At 40.9% G+C, this 20473-nt stretch overlaps 3 protein-coding genes across 7 annotated transcripts; 1 reads left to right on the top strand and 2 right to left on the bottom strand.

Moving 5' to 3' along the window:
• Positions 1-10: 10 nt before the first annotated feature.
• On the bottom strand, positions 11-6461 carry LOC105890905 (phenazine biosynthesis-like domain-containing protein). The gene is made up of 9 exons (XM_012817000.3): positions 6313-6461; positions 6075-6174; positions 5389-5487; positions 5103-5212; positions 4957-4986; positions 4760-4848; positions 3187-3362; positions 3016-3078; positions 11-313 (listed from the first exon to the last, which is right to left on the bottom strand). The coding sequence occupies exons 1-9, from the start codon at positions 6394-6396 to the stop codon at positions 204-206; spliced, it is 861 nt and encodes a 286-aa protein (XP_012672454.1). The 5' UTR covers positions 6397-6461; the 3' UTR covers positions 11-203.
• Positions 6462-6865: 404 nt separating this feature from the next.
• Positions 6866-12930, top strand: hnrnph3 (heterogeneous nuclear ribonucleoprotein H3 (2H9)). Of its 5 annotated transcripts, none has more exons than XM_012817044.2 (11): positions 6866-6948; positions 8149-8256; positions 8356-8511; positions 9194-9337; positions 9857-9995; positions 10606-10796; positions 11040-11132; positions 11287-11405; positions 11536-11671; positions 12200-12256; positions 12391-12930. In XM_012817044.2, exons 2-11 carry the CDS (start codon positions 8169-8171, stop codon positions 12462-12464), a joined length of 1197 nt encoding a protein of 398 aa, XP_012672498.1. In that variant the 5' UTR covers positions 6866-6948; positions 8149-8168; the 3' UTR covers positions 12465-12930. The 5 variants fall into 5 exon arrangements, with proteins under 5 accessions (XP_012672498.1, XP_042565456.1, XP_042565457.1 ...); XM_042709522.1 differs by having other exon boundaries at positions 8149-8274; XM_042709523.1 differs by lacking the exon at positions 6866-6948 and having other exon boundaries at positions 6965-8274.
• A 1179-nt stretch (positions 12931-14109) lies between these two features.
• rufy2 (RUN and FYVE domain containing 2) lies at positions 14110-19097 on the bottom strand. The gene is made up of 8 exons (XM_031579277.1): positions 19092-19097; positions 18701-18798; positions 17069-17188; positions 16535-16664; positions 16168-16262; positions 15817-15865; positions 15461-15541; positions 14110-15239 (listed from the first exon to the last, which is right to left on the bottom strand). Exons 1-8 carry the CDS (start codon positions 19095-19097, stop codon positions 15096-15098), a joined length of 723 nt encoding a protein of 240 aa, XP_031435137.1. The 3' UTR covers positions 14110-15095.
• Between the last annotated feature and the right edge of the window lie 1376 nt (positions 19098-20473).

Below are 20473 nucleotides of genomic sequence, written 5' to 3'. Positions count from 1 at the left end.
CTCCACCATCTTGAAGCACTCTTACTGATTAATTTATTAGAACAATAGAGGATACTCATTATAATGGTCACTGAAAAAGCAGCTGAAATTATGACAGAACAGGCTACTGAAATAGATGCTTGACTCCGATGTCCTATGAGGATTCTACTGACTATGACATGGTCATGCTCCCATAATCCATTGCGTCGGCAGGTTCCAGAGGTCTAGAGGGTCATTGTTCCCTGAAGGACAAACACCGCTCTGCCCGCAATGTCCAACCTGTGCCCCTTGGTCTCGAGCTCCAGCTCTCCTCCACGGCTGGAGGTCTGGTAGGCTGTAAAGCATAGAAAACCGCTGGTCACAAATGTGAGAGAAAAAAACCACGTGACATTTTTTTGATACCCTTCAAACAATTCTGATGGTAGTCCAACAAGTTACACAACCCATATGCAAATGACATGGTTGCATATAAATCCAGCTTCATTCTTCATAGGTTCCAGACAAACAGATGGTGCTCTTCACAAATGATTATAGTCCTGGTCATAATTACTCAGATCAGTGAGGTGGGTAGGTCTGACCTGGCAGTCAGCAGTCCTGCTTCTCTGAACAGATATAGCTCACCATGTGCAGTCCCATAGGGACCAGTCATGGAGGCACCTATGACTCACACGTGCTAAATGAATGACACATTCACAGCAGTGACACAAGAGTGTAGGAATTGCAGCTAACTACCAAAAGCTATCTACATCCAGCCATATCCTTCACTGGCCTATACCTGCTAGGGAAGAAAAGGGAGTGCTTTGTAAAGACGTAATTTCCTAGACCAATGAGGGAATAGGCGTCTGGAAGGTTTGGGTGGATTTGTCTCTGCTTTGCTTTGCTGAAAAAGTTACATTTGTTAAAACATCTTTCTTATTATATTCATACTTAATCTGACTCCATTTTCTGTGTCTGACTCCACTCTTTTGGGAACCCAGTCTAAGCTCCTCGCTTTTACTGTAGTTTTACTACCGGAATTGTAGGCTGATCTCCAACTCAATGCACCTATCGTCTGTATTTGAATTTCCTCCGTTACTCACTAATAACTGTGTTATTCACTGGGATGGTGTCATTGAAGGATCTTGTCACGGCCGGCCGATTCCTTCTTGACAAATCCGCAGACATAACCCGCATCTAGTCTGAACTAACCCAGAGGTCCTACAGGTCTGTTACAGGGACATTTCAGCTTGTTAGATCTCCGTGGCTCAGTGACAGAGCGCCAGACTGCTTGTCCGCTCTATGTATGTCCCTTTGATCCAGTGCAGAGGCTGGTCCGCAATCCTAACCCTATATCATACAATTAACAATTTATCTGCAGCATGTCTAGTCCAGTTGATTCTAGCCAGGAACCTCAAAAAGTGTGTTGTCCACTCTAGGTCTGTAACCAAATCCTAGTCAGTATTACCGGAACACCATAACCAGAATACCCATCAGTTAAGAATTTCACCAGAGGTCATAGTGGGTCAGAATTACCAATTTATTACGTCAGGTACAAGTGACTACTACCAGTTACAATCTAACAAGTCTAAAGTTAAGAATAGAAGTTTAAACCACCACATGAAACATAAAAACACTTAGAGAACATGAACATACCTGGCTGCTTAGAAGTGGCTACTCACACGGATGTGAGGGAGATCTGAACTGCAGAATGCTCCAAGTTCTTTGACTGTCTTACCCTTAAGTACACATTTTAGTCCTGCATCTGGCCTAATAATTACCCCCATAGATAAGAGGTTTCTCAAGATGAGAATCACACATTAACAACCAAAATGGAGGGAGTTCTCACCCAAATTTGGGGTGGACCCCCTCCAAAGAGAGATACCTTTGCACTCTCACAGAGACCAGAATTATCAGGTCTCTGATATCCATGTTTTAATTAATATATAAAGCTGTAGAACTGAGACCATTTTCCCACTCAGACTGAGACCATTAAAATAAACCCAAACATGACAAAGAAATCATATTACAATGCAACATTTCACTTAAGCACTCTTTACATTCATTCCTCTGCCCCTAGTTTCACCCCGGCATGGAAAAGCACAGAGAGAGAACCAGACACATAGGTTTGAGATAAGAGTCTCAGCAGGGGGTGGGAAAATCAACAATTGGGACAGTGCATCTCTGGAATGTTTGTAGGGGCTACCATAAACCAAGACCCAGGCCCCATCAAATGAGAAGTTACTAGAGGAAGAATGTTATCTGTGATTTTCCACTGCAAGATCCATTTCTGCCCTTTACAGCTTCAAACCCTGTCTTTAGATATGCAGATCCCCAACCTGGCAGTGGAGGCATTACATTCTGTTAATAGTTTACCAGCCTGGGAGAGAAAAATGTGTCCCTAGGGTCATTAGATCTAAACCTTTGGCTGCACCATGGGCATGTGCTGGTGGGAGAGAGAGTGCTATGCCTCTCTGACAAAGAGAAAATAGTATTGTAACAGTAGCTCAGACTGGCCAAACATTTGTATGTATTCCCTCATCTGAATCGATCAGCCTCTCATCAGCCCTGATTGCCCCACAATGGCCAGACAAATTTGTTGGTGGAGATGGTTCAAAGGCTCTATAATCAACCATAACATCTCAAGATTTGCAGTAGTCTTCTGCCATATACAGTAGGTTTACCCTCCTGTCTCTGGAGTAGATAGCTGGTATGAAATATAGTGATTATGTAGTCAAGAAAGCCATGTCTGCCAGCTATGGAAAATCTTGTCAAATGGACTAATCCGTAATCCAAGTTTTCTAGCAGAAAACCAAATGGACGTGCTACGGGCAATGCCAGTGAAAATGGATACCATTTGACAGTCTGGAACCAATAACACAAAACCAATTTTACATAATACAAGGACAATTCTGAGGACAACATTGGATTAGGGGTTAAGTGTATCGAGACAGTAAGACAGTCACAGTATTAGAAAATGATATTTAGAGAGCATGTTTGAATGTCAGCCTCAATGCAGTAGCAGTGACATTTCTAACATATCCACGCTTCTTTTCCTACCTAGCAACCTCTGCTTCCCCAGTTTCTCTGACCAATATTTCGCAAGGACAGAATGCGCTGATCCTATGGACAATAAGAAAGATATTAAATGAGATGTATATACGTTAACACACTAGTCTCATGCAGTTGACTGACTGTGCAGTGTTTTGATATTGATTGCAGTAGTCTTACCAGTTACTGGGTCCTCAGGAATCCCATTCCACGGTGAGAAGTACCTGGAGAAGAAGTCATACCCTGGCTGGAATGCAGGGGCCCCCTTTATGGTGACAATTACACCTTTAACCTTGCCAGTGTGTTCACTAGTCATCATCTTCTCTGGATCTGGTTTCAAAGATGTCAGTGCTGACCTGATGAAAGGAAGGGTTCAGATGTATCCGCAGATTGTTGATTTACCAGAAGACTACCCTGTGGGTGGGCTGTTGCCACTCTCTTTGTTCTGCTAAGAACTTTATCAACTGTCACCTTGTGTCTGTATAGAATGGAGAGGGGATTGTTAAAGTCTTATGAGTACCCAGAGAGACGTAAGAGTAAAGACTTCCAGCAGGTCATTGGACTGTAGTTACAAGCATAACCATCACTCTGTTTCCCTTTCTATGACCACTATGAAGGTGCTTATAATTGGGAAGGTAGTCCAACATTCCTGTTATGAAGCTTTCCTGCCCCAAAGCACATGGTTACAGTTGTAACCCTGGTTCTCTGAGTGAGATGAGCAAGACATCTCACTGTGGGACATGTCCCTTGCGTGGTCATTTGCTGAAGCCCAATTCAATCATGCCTTTAGGCCTAATTGGTCAGTGCACAAAGGTCCTGCTTCCTCCTACCAAAACCTACTGCACAGACCCAATCTTTTATTTCAGAAACCAGCTTTTGCTCACGGAAGGCAAGAGGGGCACTGTGTTGAGATGTCTCACTCATAGACCTGGGGTAACAACCATAACCTAATGTTCTCTTTCAATCGACTCGCTCAACATCTCACTATGGAATATAGCAAGTCTACAGAATACAGAATATCTATATGAATTTCAGACTAGGAAACTAGGAGAAAGGGATCTACTCATGAAGAAATGCAGGCTTAGTGTCCGGTAACCAGGACTGCTAGAATCACTATATGGTCCCCACAGCTGAAGCCTTGCTCATTCTTTCTGAGGTAAAATTACTTCCGAAGATGGGAACATGGAGGGTGTAGTTGTGAGGGAGGACAGGGGCAGGGTAGCATTGTGAAGCTGCTATCTGGCCAAACAGATGTTGCAGTGGATGCAATAGTCCACTTGCACCACTCCCAGCCCCAGGTGGTTTGAAACCCGGCAGTTGAAGCAGACTTAAGGTTCTTTGGATCCATAATATGCTGATAACAGGCATCCTACTACCCAGAAGGTTCAGTGTCACAGGTGGGGAGATGAGATACTAGATCTAATACACTGTCCAATTTCCAGTCTGGCAAAGCATTGCAATCCAAATCAAAGCAGTAATCCACCTTTGAGAAGAACATCTTGAACCTACAGTTGCACTACTCCAGTTTCTTACTTGTATGTCCAGTTATTGAATAAAGTGTGAGAATGCTGGTGATACCTCCCTATTCCATCATGTAGTCACAAGGCAACAAGTTGTATAAGTCTTAAGCCAGAATAATAACAAGCACTGCCGTTACAGCCAGCAGACAAAATATGTTTCATCCATATAGATCATATTGTGTACATTTCCTAATGTTATACAATATATTATTTATATTTTAAAAGGGATTTACGTGTCACATGTGTCGGCAAGACGCAACAACAGTTTTTTTGTGTCTTCACTGTATCGTGCATCCTCTAAGGGCAAGTCTCCCACAACGACCTGTAATACAGTTTCAGAAACAAAACTAAATTTAGCATTTCATGTGGTGATGTGAGGTATCTGCTTTGGTTAATTGATGCTAGTCCAAATGTTTCTTTCTTTACTTACTTTAATTAAGTCTGCAACCTCATGTGGATCCTGCAACACATATTCCATTGCTTCAGCTTGAAACTCTTAGTCATGTATTCATGAAACTCTTATTCATGCCTGTAGTATTTTTTTTTTGTATTACGGATCATGAAAACGAGTCTGACCTGGGGAGTACTTGTATATAGGGGGAAATCCATCACAATGCAGTCCCCACGCATGCGGATGCATAGCTCTCCACTCAGAGTATCAAACACTATCTCCCGGTTTATATTTTCTGACAGTTCAAAAAAAAAATATATAGTAGTAAATTAGTAAATAACCTTAAATCATATTCAGTGCAATCTGTTTATGGCTAGATGAATTAACAATATCAATGGTCAATAACAAAGTCAATATGTGTTCAATCTTTCAAGACAGAACCAAGGTCAGAGTAGGGTATTGGCTACTTACTTTTGTGATAAAACAGTACAGCTGATGAAGCAAGGGTGGCATGTCCACACAGGCAAACTTCATTAGTGGGGCTGAACCAACGTAAATTAAAACGTGACGCTAACAGAATGAAAGTAAATGTTATAACAGTGAAGTTAAAGGTTTACCATGTAACTTTGATAAAAAAGAACTTTCCCCACCTGAAAATGTCAAAACTTCTAAAAACTAGCAAGAATATGACCATTCAGAATTATTGCCCCTGCATGTCTAAGTAAGGTGGTTGTATTTTGGTGGGTAGCAATTAAACTATATCCTAAAACTTTTACACTAACTATAGGGATTAATATGTTCACAGCAAAAAAGGGCGGGACAATTTTTTATGTACTGCACACTGGTGGACAAAAAACAGGATTATAACTGTTGCAATACATTTAGGCATGTTTAAGAAATATTTAAGATGTAACGTGTAAGAAATTGAAGCTGTTCCTAAAATACCATCTCTCTTTATAAAATACACTACAATTTGACTGTCACATTTGATTTCAAATTCACAGGACACAACATACATTTAGGCTGTAGGCTATACAACACCATTTCAGTTTTAGAGTGTTTTTCCGTACATTAGTCTTTTAATATTCGCCATATCAGCTACATCCAAATGGCATGTTTACTTTGTAAAGTTCATGCAAACATACAAAAACAAATACCTGTGCTGAAGTTGTCAGCTGAATTTTTACAAATGACAAAGGCTGTTTCAGACAAGTTCATCTCGGTTGCAATTTTTTGGTACAACTCCTCTGACAATGGCTGTAAATATTAAACAATTATATGACAATTTTACTTTAAAGAAACCACCACACTTATACCGTCATGAAAGCACCATCAAGCTTATAATGTAATTGGGTACAATGCTGGTTAATAAATACAACACACTCTTTGACTTACTTTTTGCAGCAGACATACACATGCCGGATTACCTTTGAAAGGTAAATTGGTAAATGCGTCCACAATGAAAACTGGTATATTCATTGCAGATTTTTTCCAGAACTCTTGTGAACACTGACTTTTCACTGGTTTACCTTGTGGAGTGGATGTTAGACTTTATACCTTCAGCATTAGCACATCCAAGCCCATCCTTAAAGGCACAGTCTGCAAATCCTGTCATCAGACCTGCTCCCCAAAACATTGGCCTGCTATGAGTCTCATGTTTTACCCGACATTACTCAGGCACCAGGAAATTGGTATTTCCAAATCATTGTAAAGTCAGTTGGTTAGAGACAGATTATTATATAAAATCTCATGCACTCATGCATAGATGTGCAATGCTGTGCTTTGCCTTTATGCCAATTTGTAATCCGCAGGTGTTAGGAAAGTACCTGTTTTTGCCACTATTGCAAGTTTTTTAAAATTCCAAACCTATGTAGAAAATCAAGTTAAGGCAGAGACATTGTATGGACTTCGGTTGTGGTTATAATGCAGTAACTGAACTGCCTGAAAGACACTAACTAAACATAGTCTCGCGAGAGATTACCTAAACGCTGTTCCTTAGCTACCTACCTGAGGACAGGCAGGCGGTTGACGGTAAAGATAAACATCGTTGTTTAACTCCTGTGTGGTTGTACATTTATTTGTTCACAGAAGTTCGTGTAAACGTCTGGTTTATAGTAACTATAATATGAAATGTCATTGTGATGTCGGTTCATCATGTTCGAAAATATGACTGTTTTGGCCAACGTTGCTTAACCGATGACTGTGTCCTACTAGCTGTTTGCTAGCTGGCACAGCGTTCTGTGTAGTAGTGGTGGTGGAACTTGTCCTTCTTGCCAACCTCGAGTGCTTTATGTTGTCCTTGTGTGTGAATGTGTTGCTAGATTGCAAATATAGTGGTGTACAGATAATGTGCTTAGTGTCATTTCCCAACACTCTCTTTCTTCTATTTGCAATTCGGCTAGCTAGCATAGGAGAGTAACGTTAACTCAACCGTCTCCTTAGCAAATAAATACACCTTGGATACAGATGCTAGCGAAATGGTGCATTTTGACTGGCCAATAATCTAGGCAACTTGAACCAGCTAGCGAGCTAACGTTATCTTATTAACTTACTACCCAGAACATCGATCTATGCTACAGGTGAAGCTCGCTGTAGTCAAGTCAATGTCAGACTTTGGTGCTAAGGTTAATGTAATGGTTTGTGGGTGTCAGTGGCGTTAGCTAGCTTCTTCGTTAATGCTACATCTGGGAACTCATAAACTTGATGTTAGAGGCTAAGCTTGAGCTGTCACTGTTATGATCAACGTTAGTAGCGACAGTGCTAGCTGTTTTAGTTAGACAGCCTTGTTTCCGTTGGAAAATATATTCTGTCAATATTATTTGCAATTTGGCTAATCCACGACAAGCTAATTTATAATTGATGATGCTGCATAAATATTGCAGTAGTATGTCAGTGCCTGTGTATACAATGTTGAAACAGTTTAAATGCACCATTTTAGTAACCCCAACGTGATAGAACGGGTTTAAGTTGTGTAAGTGTCAATGTCATGTATGTTGACCTTGAATCAGTTGATTTTCCACATGCGCCCACACATTCTACACCTGCATTCAGGCATGAGAACTGGATATATTTGTACCGTAGGTTATACCGAGTCGTACAAGGAAAAATACAAAAAAGTAATTAGTGTAATGGGCAACAGGCCTTTTCTGGAGCAAGGACTAATGTGCACTGTACTTGTCCTGAGTAAGTTTATTTTAGCCTTTGAATTAATCTGATTTTGTTCCTTTTTAGTAACTGTCCACAGATTGAAAATGTCTCACAATGATGAGGGATATGTGGTGCGGATTAGGGGTTTACCATGGTCATGCACCCAAGAAGAAGTAGCCTCCTTTTTCTCTGGTGAGGACTCTTTTTGTGGTCAGTAGTCAACTACAACAAGCACCCTGGGGCCTTACGTATTAAAAAGGTGGATATTGATAAGTTTGATTTCTTTTTCAGATTGTGACATTGTGGGGAAAGTGAATGGGGTATGTTTCACATACTCCAAAGAGGGGAGGCCTAGTGGAGAGGCCTTTGTAGAGCTGAAAACAGCAGAGGATTTTAAGAATGCGTTGGCCAAGGATCGCAAATACATGGGTCATCGGTATATTGAAGGTAGATAGATGATATTCAGTGGTGTAACATCAGTAGTACTGAAACATGTAAACTACTGTATCTCTAGAATGTTGTGTATCAGTTCACTTCTTAAATCATCCATCCAAAAGTATGCTCATAATTGTGAATGGAATTGGTGACATTCACAGTGTAAGAATAAGCCAGTGTTGAGGCCTTCCTCTGAAGTTTCTGAGTGTAATCTGTGTTGAGGTGGTTCCTTCAGGCTTTAAGAAACATGATGTTCTGTCTTGAAAATGGCTCTCTTTATATTTCTCATTTTACATTTCACAAATGTTAATTTGTGACTTACCACACCTCATACCTTTTCTGGCTCGTGTAGTTATCTAGGTAGCCGCATTATTGTGACCAGTTTATGAATTGTACCCATTATGTAATCATTTGGAGAAACACAGTGGCCGGAGGCTTCTGTTGCTTGTAGGGAGTTGAATTTTGCATTCAGTGTGTGTGCAGCTTTCAGTAATCGAAACATAATCAAAAATGCAACTACTGAGACAGCAGCCAAGAGAGCAGCCATGGCTTTAGTTTTATCATTCTTTTTGTGTACATGCTGATCTTTGCTGTGTTCAGTTAATTTGGATTTGCGTCATGCTTGTGACATTGAATCAAGTCACTTCACCAGTGCTGCAACCTAAATCTGTGCTGTGCTCTGCCCATCCTGTAGTATTTAAGTCCAACCGCAGCGAGATGGACTGGGTTCTGAAGCGCTGCGGCCCCACAGACTATGACAGCAGCAGCGGCTGCACGCTGCGCCTCAGAGGCCTCCCCTTCGGCTGCAGCAAGGAGGAGATTGTGCAGTTCTTCGCAGGTATTTGTGCCATGTCTTTACACCAGTGCTGTCCACAGTGCTGCTGTAATGTTAAGAGCTCTTTGCAAAGCAAGCAAGTACATTCTGAGGATGGCACCACTATTTTTGTCGGAGCCTTGTGTAGTCTTTTTTTGAAGGAATGTTGGGGCTTGATTCATCCTACAAATATTATATATAGCATTGAAATATTTTCTTAAAGCAAACAAATGAAACGGTAATTTGTGCTTTTGTGTTTGGATGCAAAAGTGACCTAAATCTGTTAATGTCAGCTGCTGATATATAGCTTGATCTGATCAATCCTATGGCATTACGTTAATGGGCTAACTCATAATGAATGTTATATTTGGTTCTTAAATCAAGTGTTATTCAGGAAATAATGTTCCTAAAATCTGAATTGGTGGCAGGGTTTGGTTGTGGGGTGTTTTGTTTCTGATCATTTCTCCACAGTTGGGATCTGTTGCGTTTTTTTTTTTAATAACATGTCTCCCCTTGTGGGGTTATTTGTCCTTTGGGTTAAAGGGTTGAAAATCGTTCCAAATGGGATAACATTGCCGATGGACTACCAGGGGAGGAGCACAGGGGAAGCCTTCGTGCAGTTTGCCTCAAAGGAGATAGCAGAAAAGGCACTGGGGAAACACAAGGAAAGAATAGGGCACAGGTGGGGCCAGCAAGACTGGGGCTGGGGCTATGGCTGGGGCTGGACTGTGCTCTCACTGACTGTGGGGCCAGGACTGGGTGGGTGAGAGGGAGAGGGAGGTGTGTGTATGTGTGGTGGGGGGTTGGGAGTGGGGGCGGGGGGGTTGGGGGAAGGGAGGGTTGGTTGGGTTCATGCATCTTTCTGCTCCAGAAAAAAGATGTGTCATTTATATCCATTTTCATCCGAACCTTCCCTCATTTCTACACCTGGGCATTGATCTCACCTTATTCTTCACAACATTGGAGTTTCTCTAGAAGTCACAGGTCATAGTTGCTACTGCTGATAGTCAGAGTATGTTTGATACTGGGTGAAATGGCCTTTTAGTATGTCAAAAATGCATTTCGTTTATCTGAAGCTTTGTCTTTATTGTAAGAAAGCAATAAAAGAAGCACTCTTGTGTAGCTACAGCATTCAATTAAGGAAGTGACATTCAGTTTATTGGGCCTAAACCCACCGAAATCCTTAAGATATTGCTATAAGTTTCAAATAGTGTTTAGGATCAAGATAAAATGCACCTTTTGCGTGCTTAGCTTAGCTTAGCTTATAATGACTCCATACTTCTTGAATCCAGGTACATCGAGATATTCAAGAGCAGCCGCAATGAGATCCGGGCATACTATGAGGTGCCCCGGAGGATGATGGGACAGCGGCCAAGCCCGTACGATCGCCCCATAATGGGTCGCGGTGGGTTCTTTGGTCCGGGTCCAGGGAGAGGTGGAGCAGTTCTGGACCAGATGCGCAGTGGGGGTAGCTACAGCGGTGGTGCGTTCACTCTGTCATGCACTTTAAAAGGGATATTACACTGGAATATTTGTTCAGTATGTATGCATATTATAGCTCTCGAGTATTTACCGAGGAAACTTTAGGATTTATCAACTGCATTCTAACTTAATGCTGGACTGATTTTGGTCGTTAATTGTGCTTAGTAACAGTTTGGACCCAAAATTATCTAAAAATAGGGCCCAGGCTTTTATAGTCACCATCTACCTGAAATCTGCTTTGTAGGTTATGGAGGCTTTGACAACTATAATGGCTTCAACAACTACTGCTTTGGCAATGGCATGTTTGAGGAGCGAGGAAGGGGAGATCGAAACCGAGGTAAGAGATCAGTTCAAAAGTGACATCAATGACTAGGTTAGTTTTAGGTTCCCCTTCCTGCATTCTAACCCACAACGTTGCTTTTGTCTGTGTGCGCGTGTGTGTTTTTGTTTTATTTGTGTGCCCGTGTCTGTGTCTGTCTGCGTGCCTTTAGCCAGTAGCAGCAACCATGGCTACGGTGGAGGGGGCGACACTGGTTCGAGTTTCCACAGCGGACACTTTGTGCACATGAGGGGCCTTCCATTCCGAGCCACAGAGGCCGACATTGCCAATGTAAGAGCATAGTCATTCATTTAGCTCCACTTCGCTGCTCTCAGAAAGGGACAGTTGTAAGTTCCAATGTTCACTGTTGCTTCTGTCTGATGTTTAGCAATGCCCCTCTGTTGTGTTTTTGTCGTTGCAGTTCTTTGCGCCCCTTCACCCAGTGCGGGTGCGCATAGACGTGGGCCCCAACGGCAAGTCTACAGGGGAAGCCGATGTGGAGTTTGCGTCGCATGAGGATGCGGTGTCAGCAATGTCCAAGGACAAGAATCACATGCGTATGTGCCCCTAGCTGCTGCTTTAGTATAGGGACCAAAACCCTCTCAAGCGTGGTGTTTACACAAGAATGAAAAGGGCTAGCAGCTGATGTTCAGCGTGCAGGAAACTTGTTTTGAGGATTGTTAGGGATTTGCTAAAGCTGCTCAAAGTCAGCAGCAGGTATACAAGGGAGCCTTAATGCCTGTGCTTTTTCTATGTAGCACTGCATCTAAATCTGGATTTATTGTCAGTGTAAAGTATATGGGGGACAAAACACACCTTTTGTGTTGGTTACTAGCGTTTTCAGGTTTTGAAACAACATTGCATGAGGAAATGAAACCGGAATCTACTCTCACCCAGTGTTGACAACGGGTTCCAGTATTTACAACTCCACCAAAAATGAAATGCTATCATGCTCACCATTCTTGTGTTCATTGATGTTCTGGTAATATTTTGGGGGCAGTATGACCATATGAAAAAGGAGTTAATTAATGCATTCATCTCTTTTAAAAAAAAAAAAAATGTTTTATTCTTTTTTCTCTCATCAGAGCACCGTTACATTGAGCTGTTTTTAAACTCAACTTCAAGTGGAGGATCCGACATGGGTCAGTATCACATTCTAAAAAAAAAATGCGGTTCCCCTTAATTATAAAATTGTATGAAAAGTCGAATTTAATCTGTTAAATCTTAAAACACATGGGTGAAATGTGGTCTGACTGTTTTTGTTTGTTTTTTGCAGGGCGTGGTGGTGCGTTCTACAACAACTCTGGAGGCATGGGCTCACGGGGAAGTGGGCTGAGGGGAATGTTCTAGAGTAGACTCTGTTTGGAGTTCCACCATTTTCAACCAAAAGTTGGAAGAGTTGTTTTGTATTTGGATGTTTTTCTCATGTTCATAAAAATGTACTTAGGATATTTTCCAGTCTCAAAGAGTGGAATTAAAAAAAAGCTATGTCTATACAAATATATAAATATATATATACATATATATATATTTGGGCTCATTACATAGGTTAACCCGCTATTGTAAATTTTACTCATTAAAATTTTATATAAACTTTTGTTGCTGTTCATGGTTTATTGTTTGTGGGATTTTTTTAAATGACAGTTGGATTGCAAGCTAGGTCTCTCAGTTTACTAATTCATGATCAGATATCCCTTTACTGTAGTTCCATGTTGATATGCATTTTTTTTATACTGGATATATGTCTGAATATTTCAAGACTTGACCCAGAGACACAATAAAGACGATATTGCTATATTTTGCAACATACCTTTAACCATGTTTTTCTTTCTTGTCTTCTTTTTCCAGTTTACCTTCATTTTCGTCTCAAGTACATATAAACACAGAATAGGCACGAGTCAGTCCTCTGAAGTGTTTATTTTGAATCTGGTAAATGGTGATTCTTAGGGGTATTCTAAACTTGAGTTGTAATAAGTAATATAACTATTTGAATTACTTCATCAAAGTAATGTAACTTATTACATTCCATTACTTTTAATTTGCAGATGAGAGCTGCTGCAAATTCAAACTATAATGGGACTCGAGTCAGAGAATGCAAACCTTTGCTAAGGCCAGATGCCATATGGGGCAACATTAGGGAAAGTCAAACAGTTTGTGGAGCTGCGCTGTGAGTCGGATCCAATTCAAAATGTTCGACCTTGGCCCAGGCCACGCCTTTTTCATGAAAGTTGGGCCTGTAGTTCACGCGTAATCATGCGCACAGTAATCATCGATATTAGTTGCTAAAAACGTGTCTAAACCAGCCAATAGAACACTATCATTAGAAGGCGACTCGAATACTTTCCCTCCCAATAGCAATTAAAAGTCACGCTTTTACGCAAAAAATAGCGAAACGCTCTCTTCACTCCGTGTGGGCATGCCGATGGTGTAGCTAGGACTATATGTCTAACGTAGTAAGAACAACAACAACAACCCTTTACAAGGCCCTCCACACTTTTTTTAGCAAATGAAACGACCGAACAATGCAATAGTCCCCCAATGTTCAAACTGTCAAAGACGAGAACAAACAATCCAACTGGCCGCTGCCTGCGAAATTTGCATTGAGACAGTGCACAATTAAGACCTGCCCACACTGGAGGGGAAAACAATTAATCGCTCTACATTTACTTTGTATTGGGTGAAGGTGGTCAAAATGGCAAACTGGGAGGCCGGAGTACGGTTCAAATGTACGGTGATGCAAGGGAAACCCCTCTGGAATGGGAGCATTCAGTTATGGTTCCTTGAAACCACAAATTTAACCTCTACCCTCCTAAAGGCTTATTTTTATACAGGTCACTTCTCTCCACTCATTGACTGAAACCAGTTGATTGAGCAATGATCTGAGATAGGCAAACATCACTGGCAAGTGATCAGATACTAGTAAATCATAGGATATAATCTAACAGAACACTTCAATGTCCACAGTCATGTTAATAAATGGACAGTATTTCAGCCCTTTCAGACAACCAAAAGTGATATATTTGAATTTGATATGAAAACTAATCAGTATCCATTGTGCTTCCACACAAATACAAAAACAATCAACAGATATAACCACCAGTGGTTTAGTACATATTTATCCAACTGTACAACATTTCACAATTGAAATATCTGGCCGTTTTATGAAGTCAGGTCTTGTTGCAAGTTCGGTTTTAAATATATCATGTAACTGGCATAAATTATCAATCATACTGACATCATACATATTCTTTTGTGAGGCATTCCAGTTTTACACTTTTAAAAAAAAAGGAAATAAAGTAAAAACCTTGGCGTTTTTATGACCATTATGTGCTATGTTACATATAGTACCTCGTTCTAAATACAAGTACAGATTTCTCTTAGTAAATGGCAAGTTTTGTAGAACTGATACTGTGCAGTTTTGTCATTAAAATCAAAGCAGCATTAAGAATCTTAGTGCTTTAGGGTGGTCAAACGTCTCTGTCTGACTTTTCTACAAAGAAATGTCTGGAAATGTCCTCATTCATTATTTTGGCTTCTTACTTAGGCACGTGTGAATATCAATCAATATCTTGCACTTCAGTAATAAATCAGATATCTCAACAGTCTTCTGTCCATCACATGGGATAGAGCATTTATCACAATAGTCTTCACTGATTTGATGCATTGTATGGACTACAGAGAGGTATTTGTACTTCAAGTTTGGAATGTTCAGTCATTCTGAATGTCTGATTTTGGCCAGCTGCCAAAAAGTCATGTAATCTCAAAAAAGTATCTTGGCTCAGGCACAACACTGAGGAGAATGTAAACGTCTTTAACACCTGAAACCAGTGGTCGGCCATCTTGGATTTTAGTTGTTGTACATTGTGACAGTAGCAACAGGTGGCTATTGCTGTGTCTGCTCTGTTAAAGCAGTGTCTAGTCTGTGGCTGTAGTACGTGAGTGTACTCTCTGTAGTGTGGCAACCCCTGGCCTCCTTCTAGTTTAGGTGGTAGTGGAGGAGCAGCGCTGAAGCAGGAGTGCGTGGCATGTGTCGCACACTCGCACCGGTTTGGGCGAGGCGGGGAGTGGCAGCTCGTTGTCGGAGCAGGCGTTGCAGAAAATCTCGCCGCAGTTCCTGCAGTGGTGCTGCTCAGGCACAAAAGTCAAAGGTTAATGACCCTACAGGACATGCTTTTCTTCAGATAGTACTGAATGCTACACTTACAGCAAAAGTCTATGACATGCCTTTCATTAAATGAATAAAGTAAAGAAATAATATCATGTTATAAATATCCTCTCTATTTGATCTTGGCACATAATGTACCCCTGTGGAAGTGGAGTGTTATCTGATTGCAGTGGTCACCAACCTTTCTTCTGGAAATGGAAAACTCCTTTTCACACAGTTTACAGTGGGAAGCATCCTTATCCTTCAGCCATACTTGGCCTCCCTGAGAGGAGTCAAGAGTACATCAGATCAAAAAAGAGCTGAAATCAAATGTCTTGATATATTCATTTGATCATAATTATTTGTAATAATAATCACTCAAAATGAATATTGTTTCTGCTGAGCAGCTGAATCTGAAGCCCAACCAGGGCACATGCTGGATTCCAAGGCAGCATACAGTATATACTACTACAAAGTATGTCCTGATTGTATTGTAATTGGATAAAGGTATATGAACTCCAAATATCCCTATGTTTGAGACACACACACACAACATACCTGAAGTGCCTTGTTTGCTTCTTTTATGTCTTCAATTTTCAGTTTGGATCTGAATATAAAACACAAACATCAGTGACTAAAGAAACGGATCCCTTTCAAGAATGAATTCATAGTGTTGCCTTAATATCCGGTGTAACATAAGCAATAGAGTATGGATGAATTAACTTCCATGCATTCTGGTGATAAGGTTACTTATAATATAATTAAACATTAATGCCTTATGATTACTGATTACCACTTTCTCAGTCAGTAGAGCTAGATATACCACAATACTCCATTCAGAAGAGGAATATGCTTATGAATATGCTGTGTAGATGGGACTACATTCAGAACAGGGAAATGCTTATTTACTCGCTAAGTTTGCAGCCAAGCTCCTCTAGGGCTTGTTCTTGCTCCTCACAGATACCCTTCAGCTGTCTGTTTTCATCATGCATCCGGTGAAACTCCTGTATGAACACATCCAAAAGATAAGAGTTGATCAGGTCCTGAAACAACTAAACATGCCCAACAAATCATTTCAAGCATTTTTTAGCTGAACACAATATGTTAACAGATAAGAACTTGGAGCAATGTACACGCCACCACTGCATTGGAACTGCACAAACTGGCAACAGCCCTCAGTCTACATCTAAATTGTGCTTGAACTGGATTATTCTGAGATTACATAACCTTTACATTGTGTCATGTAAGCATATGCTGAGTGAAGAATAAAGTTTACTTTTTTGAGTCCATTTATCTGCCGAGCCTCAGCACTGAGTTGAGCAACAGTCTCGCGCTCCCGTTCTAGATCATTCTGTAAGGTCTGTCGCCACTCCCGCTCAATCTTCAGGTCCGTCTCCAGCTGCAGCCTATTGCCAATGAACAAACAACAAACTCAACAAACTTCATTCAATATATCAACACTGAGACAAAAAAAGGTGCGCTCCATGATTCTAGCAAAAGGTAGATGTCATTTAAGCTTAACAGCCAATCAAATTACACCCCTCCTTTCCATGCTCCTGAAGCAAGGTGTTGATTGGCTTGGTCTGAGACACTCTGTTTCCCCTTTACAGAGCCAGGACTGTGTACCAACACCAGAATCTTTTTGAGGTGCACATACAGAAGAATGTGAGGATAAATTAGCTGAATTTGACAAAAAAGTGCTTTAAAAAATTGAATCACTGACTGTACCTAGACAAACTGGTGGCAGAAGGAGACTGAATACAAAGCAGGAGGGGGTGTGAGGAGCCTTTAGACAAGAGACAAGACTTACATCTGCTTCTCTCTCTGGGCAATCTGCTTCTGTAGACTGTCTGCTTTGTTGGCAAAGTCCTGCTTGAACTTCCGCGTTCCTTCCTCGGCCGTCGAGCGATCCCTCTCGGCCTCCTGCAATCTGGCGTAATTCAAACCGAATGGGTAAAACTGAGGCTCCCATCACGAGTGGGGACAGGGTGGGTGAGGGGCGGGAATGAAATGACAAAATTGATGTAAACTGAACAGGATTTTTTTTTAAAAGAGAGAAAAAAGAAGCAAGGCGTGTACAGGCATCCTAACTCACAGGAAGAAAGAAGAGGGAAGGATAGAGCCAGGAAACTCAGCTGAGGGACAGGAAAGGAACTGGGAAGTTGCTACCAGCGCGCCATTCATGTCATTTCTCAGAGGGGACTTCTGGACACAATCACACGAAATGTAATATTTCAAAACATCTAAGTTTATTGAGTCACATGTTAAAAGACACACATCTTTATTTGTTAGTGGTGTCTGGTGAAACAGTTACATTATCTGTTGTTAATTATTTTATGTTTACAGTACCACGATAATCAGATATTCTATAAAACTGCTCCATATGAAAAAAAACAACAACAACAAAAGTCTGTCATAGAAACAGCCAATTGCAGAATAACTAATATAGTGGAGAGCCACGGAGAACAGTCAAAAACCATGAATTATACCAGACTGTGTATTACTATCCCGTTAAAGTGTTTACAGACAAATAGTGTAAAGTGTCTAAAAATTCAGAAGGAAATATCTTTGACGAGCTTGTATTGGTGCTCGGTGTCTGTGCTGGCACATTTCACGAAGGACATGGCGAGAGTTCTGGTCTGACTCAGCAAATCTTTGTCGCTACGGAGAAATCACCGCAAGTGCAGGGGGGGGGGGGGGATCACAGATGCATTGGCAAGGGGAGAGAGATCATGTAGTGTTGCACAAGAAAAAGGAATGATTTCAAAGAAAAGAAAGATGATTGAGGGGGAAAAGAAAAGAAGAAAGGGAGAACAAAAAGGGAAAGAGGATGTACATATCAGTGAATTTCCATGTCACTCAAAAAGCCTCCAGAAGATCATTAAGCAATGCAGTCGCAAAAATAGTACAGATAAGATGGCGGTAAAGCAATGGAACAGAGAGGGGGAGGGGATGGATCCATGTTGACTGACACATGACAAGGTACTGGTGGCAACACGCTGCACAAGCTAGTACAGTAAAATACTCAAATGTGATTTTGCAAACTGGTGGAACAAGACCACTTTACTAAAGACATGCACAGAACAAATAATTACATGCCCAATATTGCTCAAAACAGTCATGTCTGATTTAAAAAAAGAATAAAAAAAAAAAAGAACATTAACATTAACAGCTGTGATATTTAAGTGGTATAGCATGAGGTAAAACACTGCACCCTTGTTAATACTGTAAAACACTGCACCCTTATTAATACTGTGAACAGGTGAGTGTGGTATAGCATGAGGTAAAACACTGCACCCTTGTTAATACTGTAAAACACTGCACCCTTATTAATACTGTGAACAGGTGAGTGTGGTATAGCATGAGGTAAAACACTGCACCCTTATTACTACTGTGAACAGGTGAGTGTGGTATAGCATGAGGTAAAACACTGCACCCTTACCTTTGTTCAAGTTGCTTCATGGTTGCTGTGATTTGATTGGTCTTCTCCTCCAGACGGGCAATCATCTCATCCTTCTGTTTGAGGCCATCATCAGCAGCCTGTTAATGGAAAAGTAGGCAGTCAATCAGTAAATGCACACTGTGTTGAAAGACATGTATCATTTGTTTTATCCTGTAAGATACTAATATCATGGCCACTGCAGAGAGAAAACAAAACATTCACCTCAACATGCACACATGAGTACAAAACAGGTCATACAGGTAATACAAGTAGTTTTTTTATTTTTTTTATTATTCATTTATTTACTTTCACTTATATTCACTACCATTCATCTTTCATCAGTCAAATAAAAGAAGGGGACTTTCCAGGACCTCTGTTACATATCAGTTACTTTCATTTCCTTGTTTCTAACACATCCAAGGACATTTTGGTATTTTCCAGGAACGAACCGTGTGCCAAGACCTAGACCCATTGCAGACATTTGTATGGCTAAAACTATGCAAGGACTGCCATTAACCTAGGGTGACCAAATTTGAGTTTGTGAAAAAGAGGACACTTTGTCGCGGGGGGGGGGGGGACAGGGGGCGTGGCGGGGGGGTAGTGTATAGCATGCCGCACCATGACCATGTGAATGCATACAAATGTCACAAATGAAATGACACAAATGACTATATGAACATCTATTTATTGAACTTTAACAAAACTGCAAAGTGCAAATGTAAAACAAATATTTTTTGTGGCATTTAGTCCAGCTCTTCTTTAATGTGTCTTGTCCATATATTGAAGCAATAATGATAACAAATAAAAATTTCTAAATAATAAATACTTTATATAGCCACATATTAAAATAAGAAAATAAAGACACTTTTCAGTCCTCCTCATATATTAAAGCAATAATAATAACAAATACAAAATTCTAAATAATAAATAATACATTCTTTATAAGGCCATCTATTAAAATAAGAAAATTAAGTCGGTGATTACCTATCAAATAGGTATGAAAGTCCTTGCAGGTCATGTGTTTGAAACTTGTACTGGGTGCACAGAATCCCCTTCAGCACTTTTTTTGAGCTGTCACCGAATCTGGGAAAATCTTTCTTAGCAAACCAGATGTGCAGTCCATTGATCTGTAGCTGTTGTGATGCTTTATTGTATGAAAAGCAAGGGTACCCTCTGCAGCCGTAACAGAAGTGTCTGTTTTACTCACAAAAAAGTCTGTCACTTTACTCGATGAGCTCTCTCCTCTTGCTGCAGTTTTGTGTTTTGCAGAGTGCACGTGAGCTTCCAAATCGCTGCCACCTTTATTTGCCACCGACACGTAAGTGCCTGCTCTGCATGTCATGCACTCAGCTTCCGAAGCATTACGGCCGAGGCGAAAACATGGGTATTTATTTTTTGAGTTCGTCCGTGAACTTACATTTACGTGCAATGCAACTAGTGGAGGCGGCAAGGTGCTCAGTGTTGCCAGATTGGAAATGGTGAAGTATCGTACCAAAGGTTCAAAATGGTCGTATTTGGAGGATAATTATCGTGTATCTGGCAACACTGAGATCGGTCGACCAATGACTGTTCTCTCTACAGTCAGAGCTCGCGCAAGAAGGTGGAACGTAAGGGAGATACCATTTCCAAAGCTTGTAAGGGCGTAATAACTAGTTTGTGAAAGACCCAGAGAAACACAAATATCCGACAAAGCAAAATCCCGGACGTTTTTGGAATCCCTGCCGGACGCATTTTTTAGGTCTCGAAAAGAGGACATGTCCGGGGAAAAGAGGA

The sequence above is a fragment of the Clupea harengus genome, chromosome 13 (assembly GCF_900700415.2).
Source record: "Clupea harengus chromosome 13, Ch_v2.0.2, whole genome shotgun sequence".
NCBI lineage: Eukaryota > Metazoa > Chordata > Actinopteri > Clupeiformes > Clupeidae > Clupea > Clupea harengus.
Note: the sequence above shows the minus strand (reverse complement) of the source record. Positions and strands in the feature narration are given on the sequence as shown.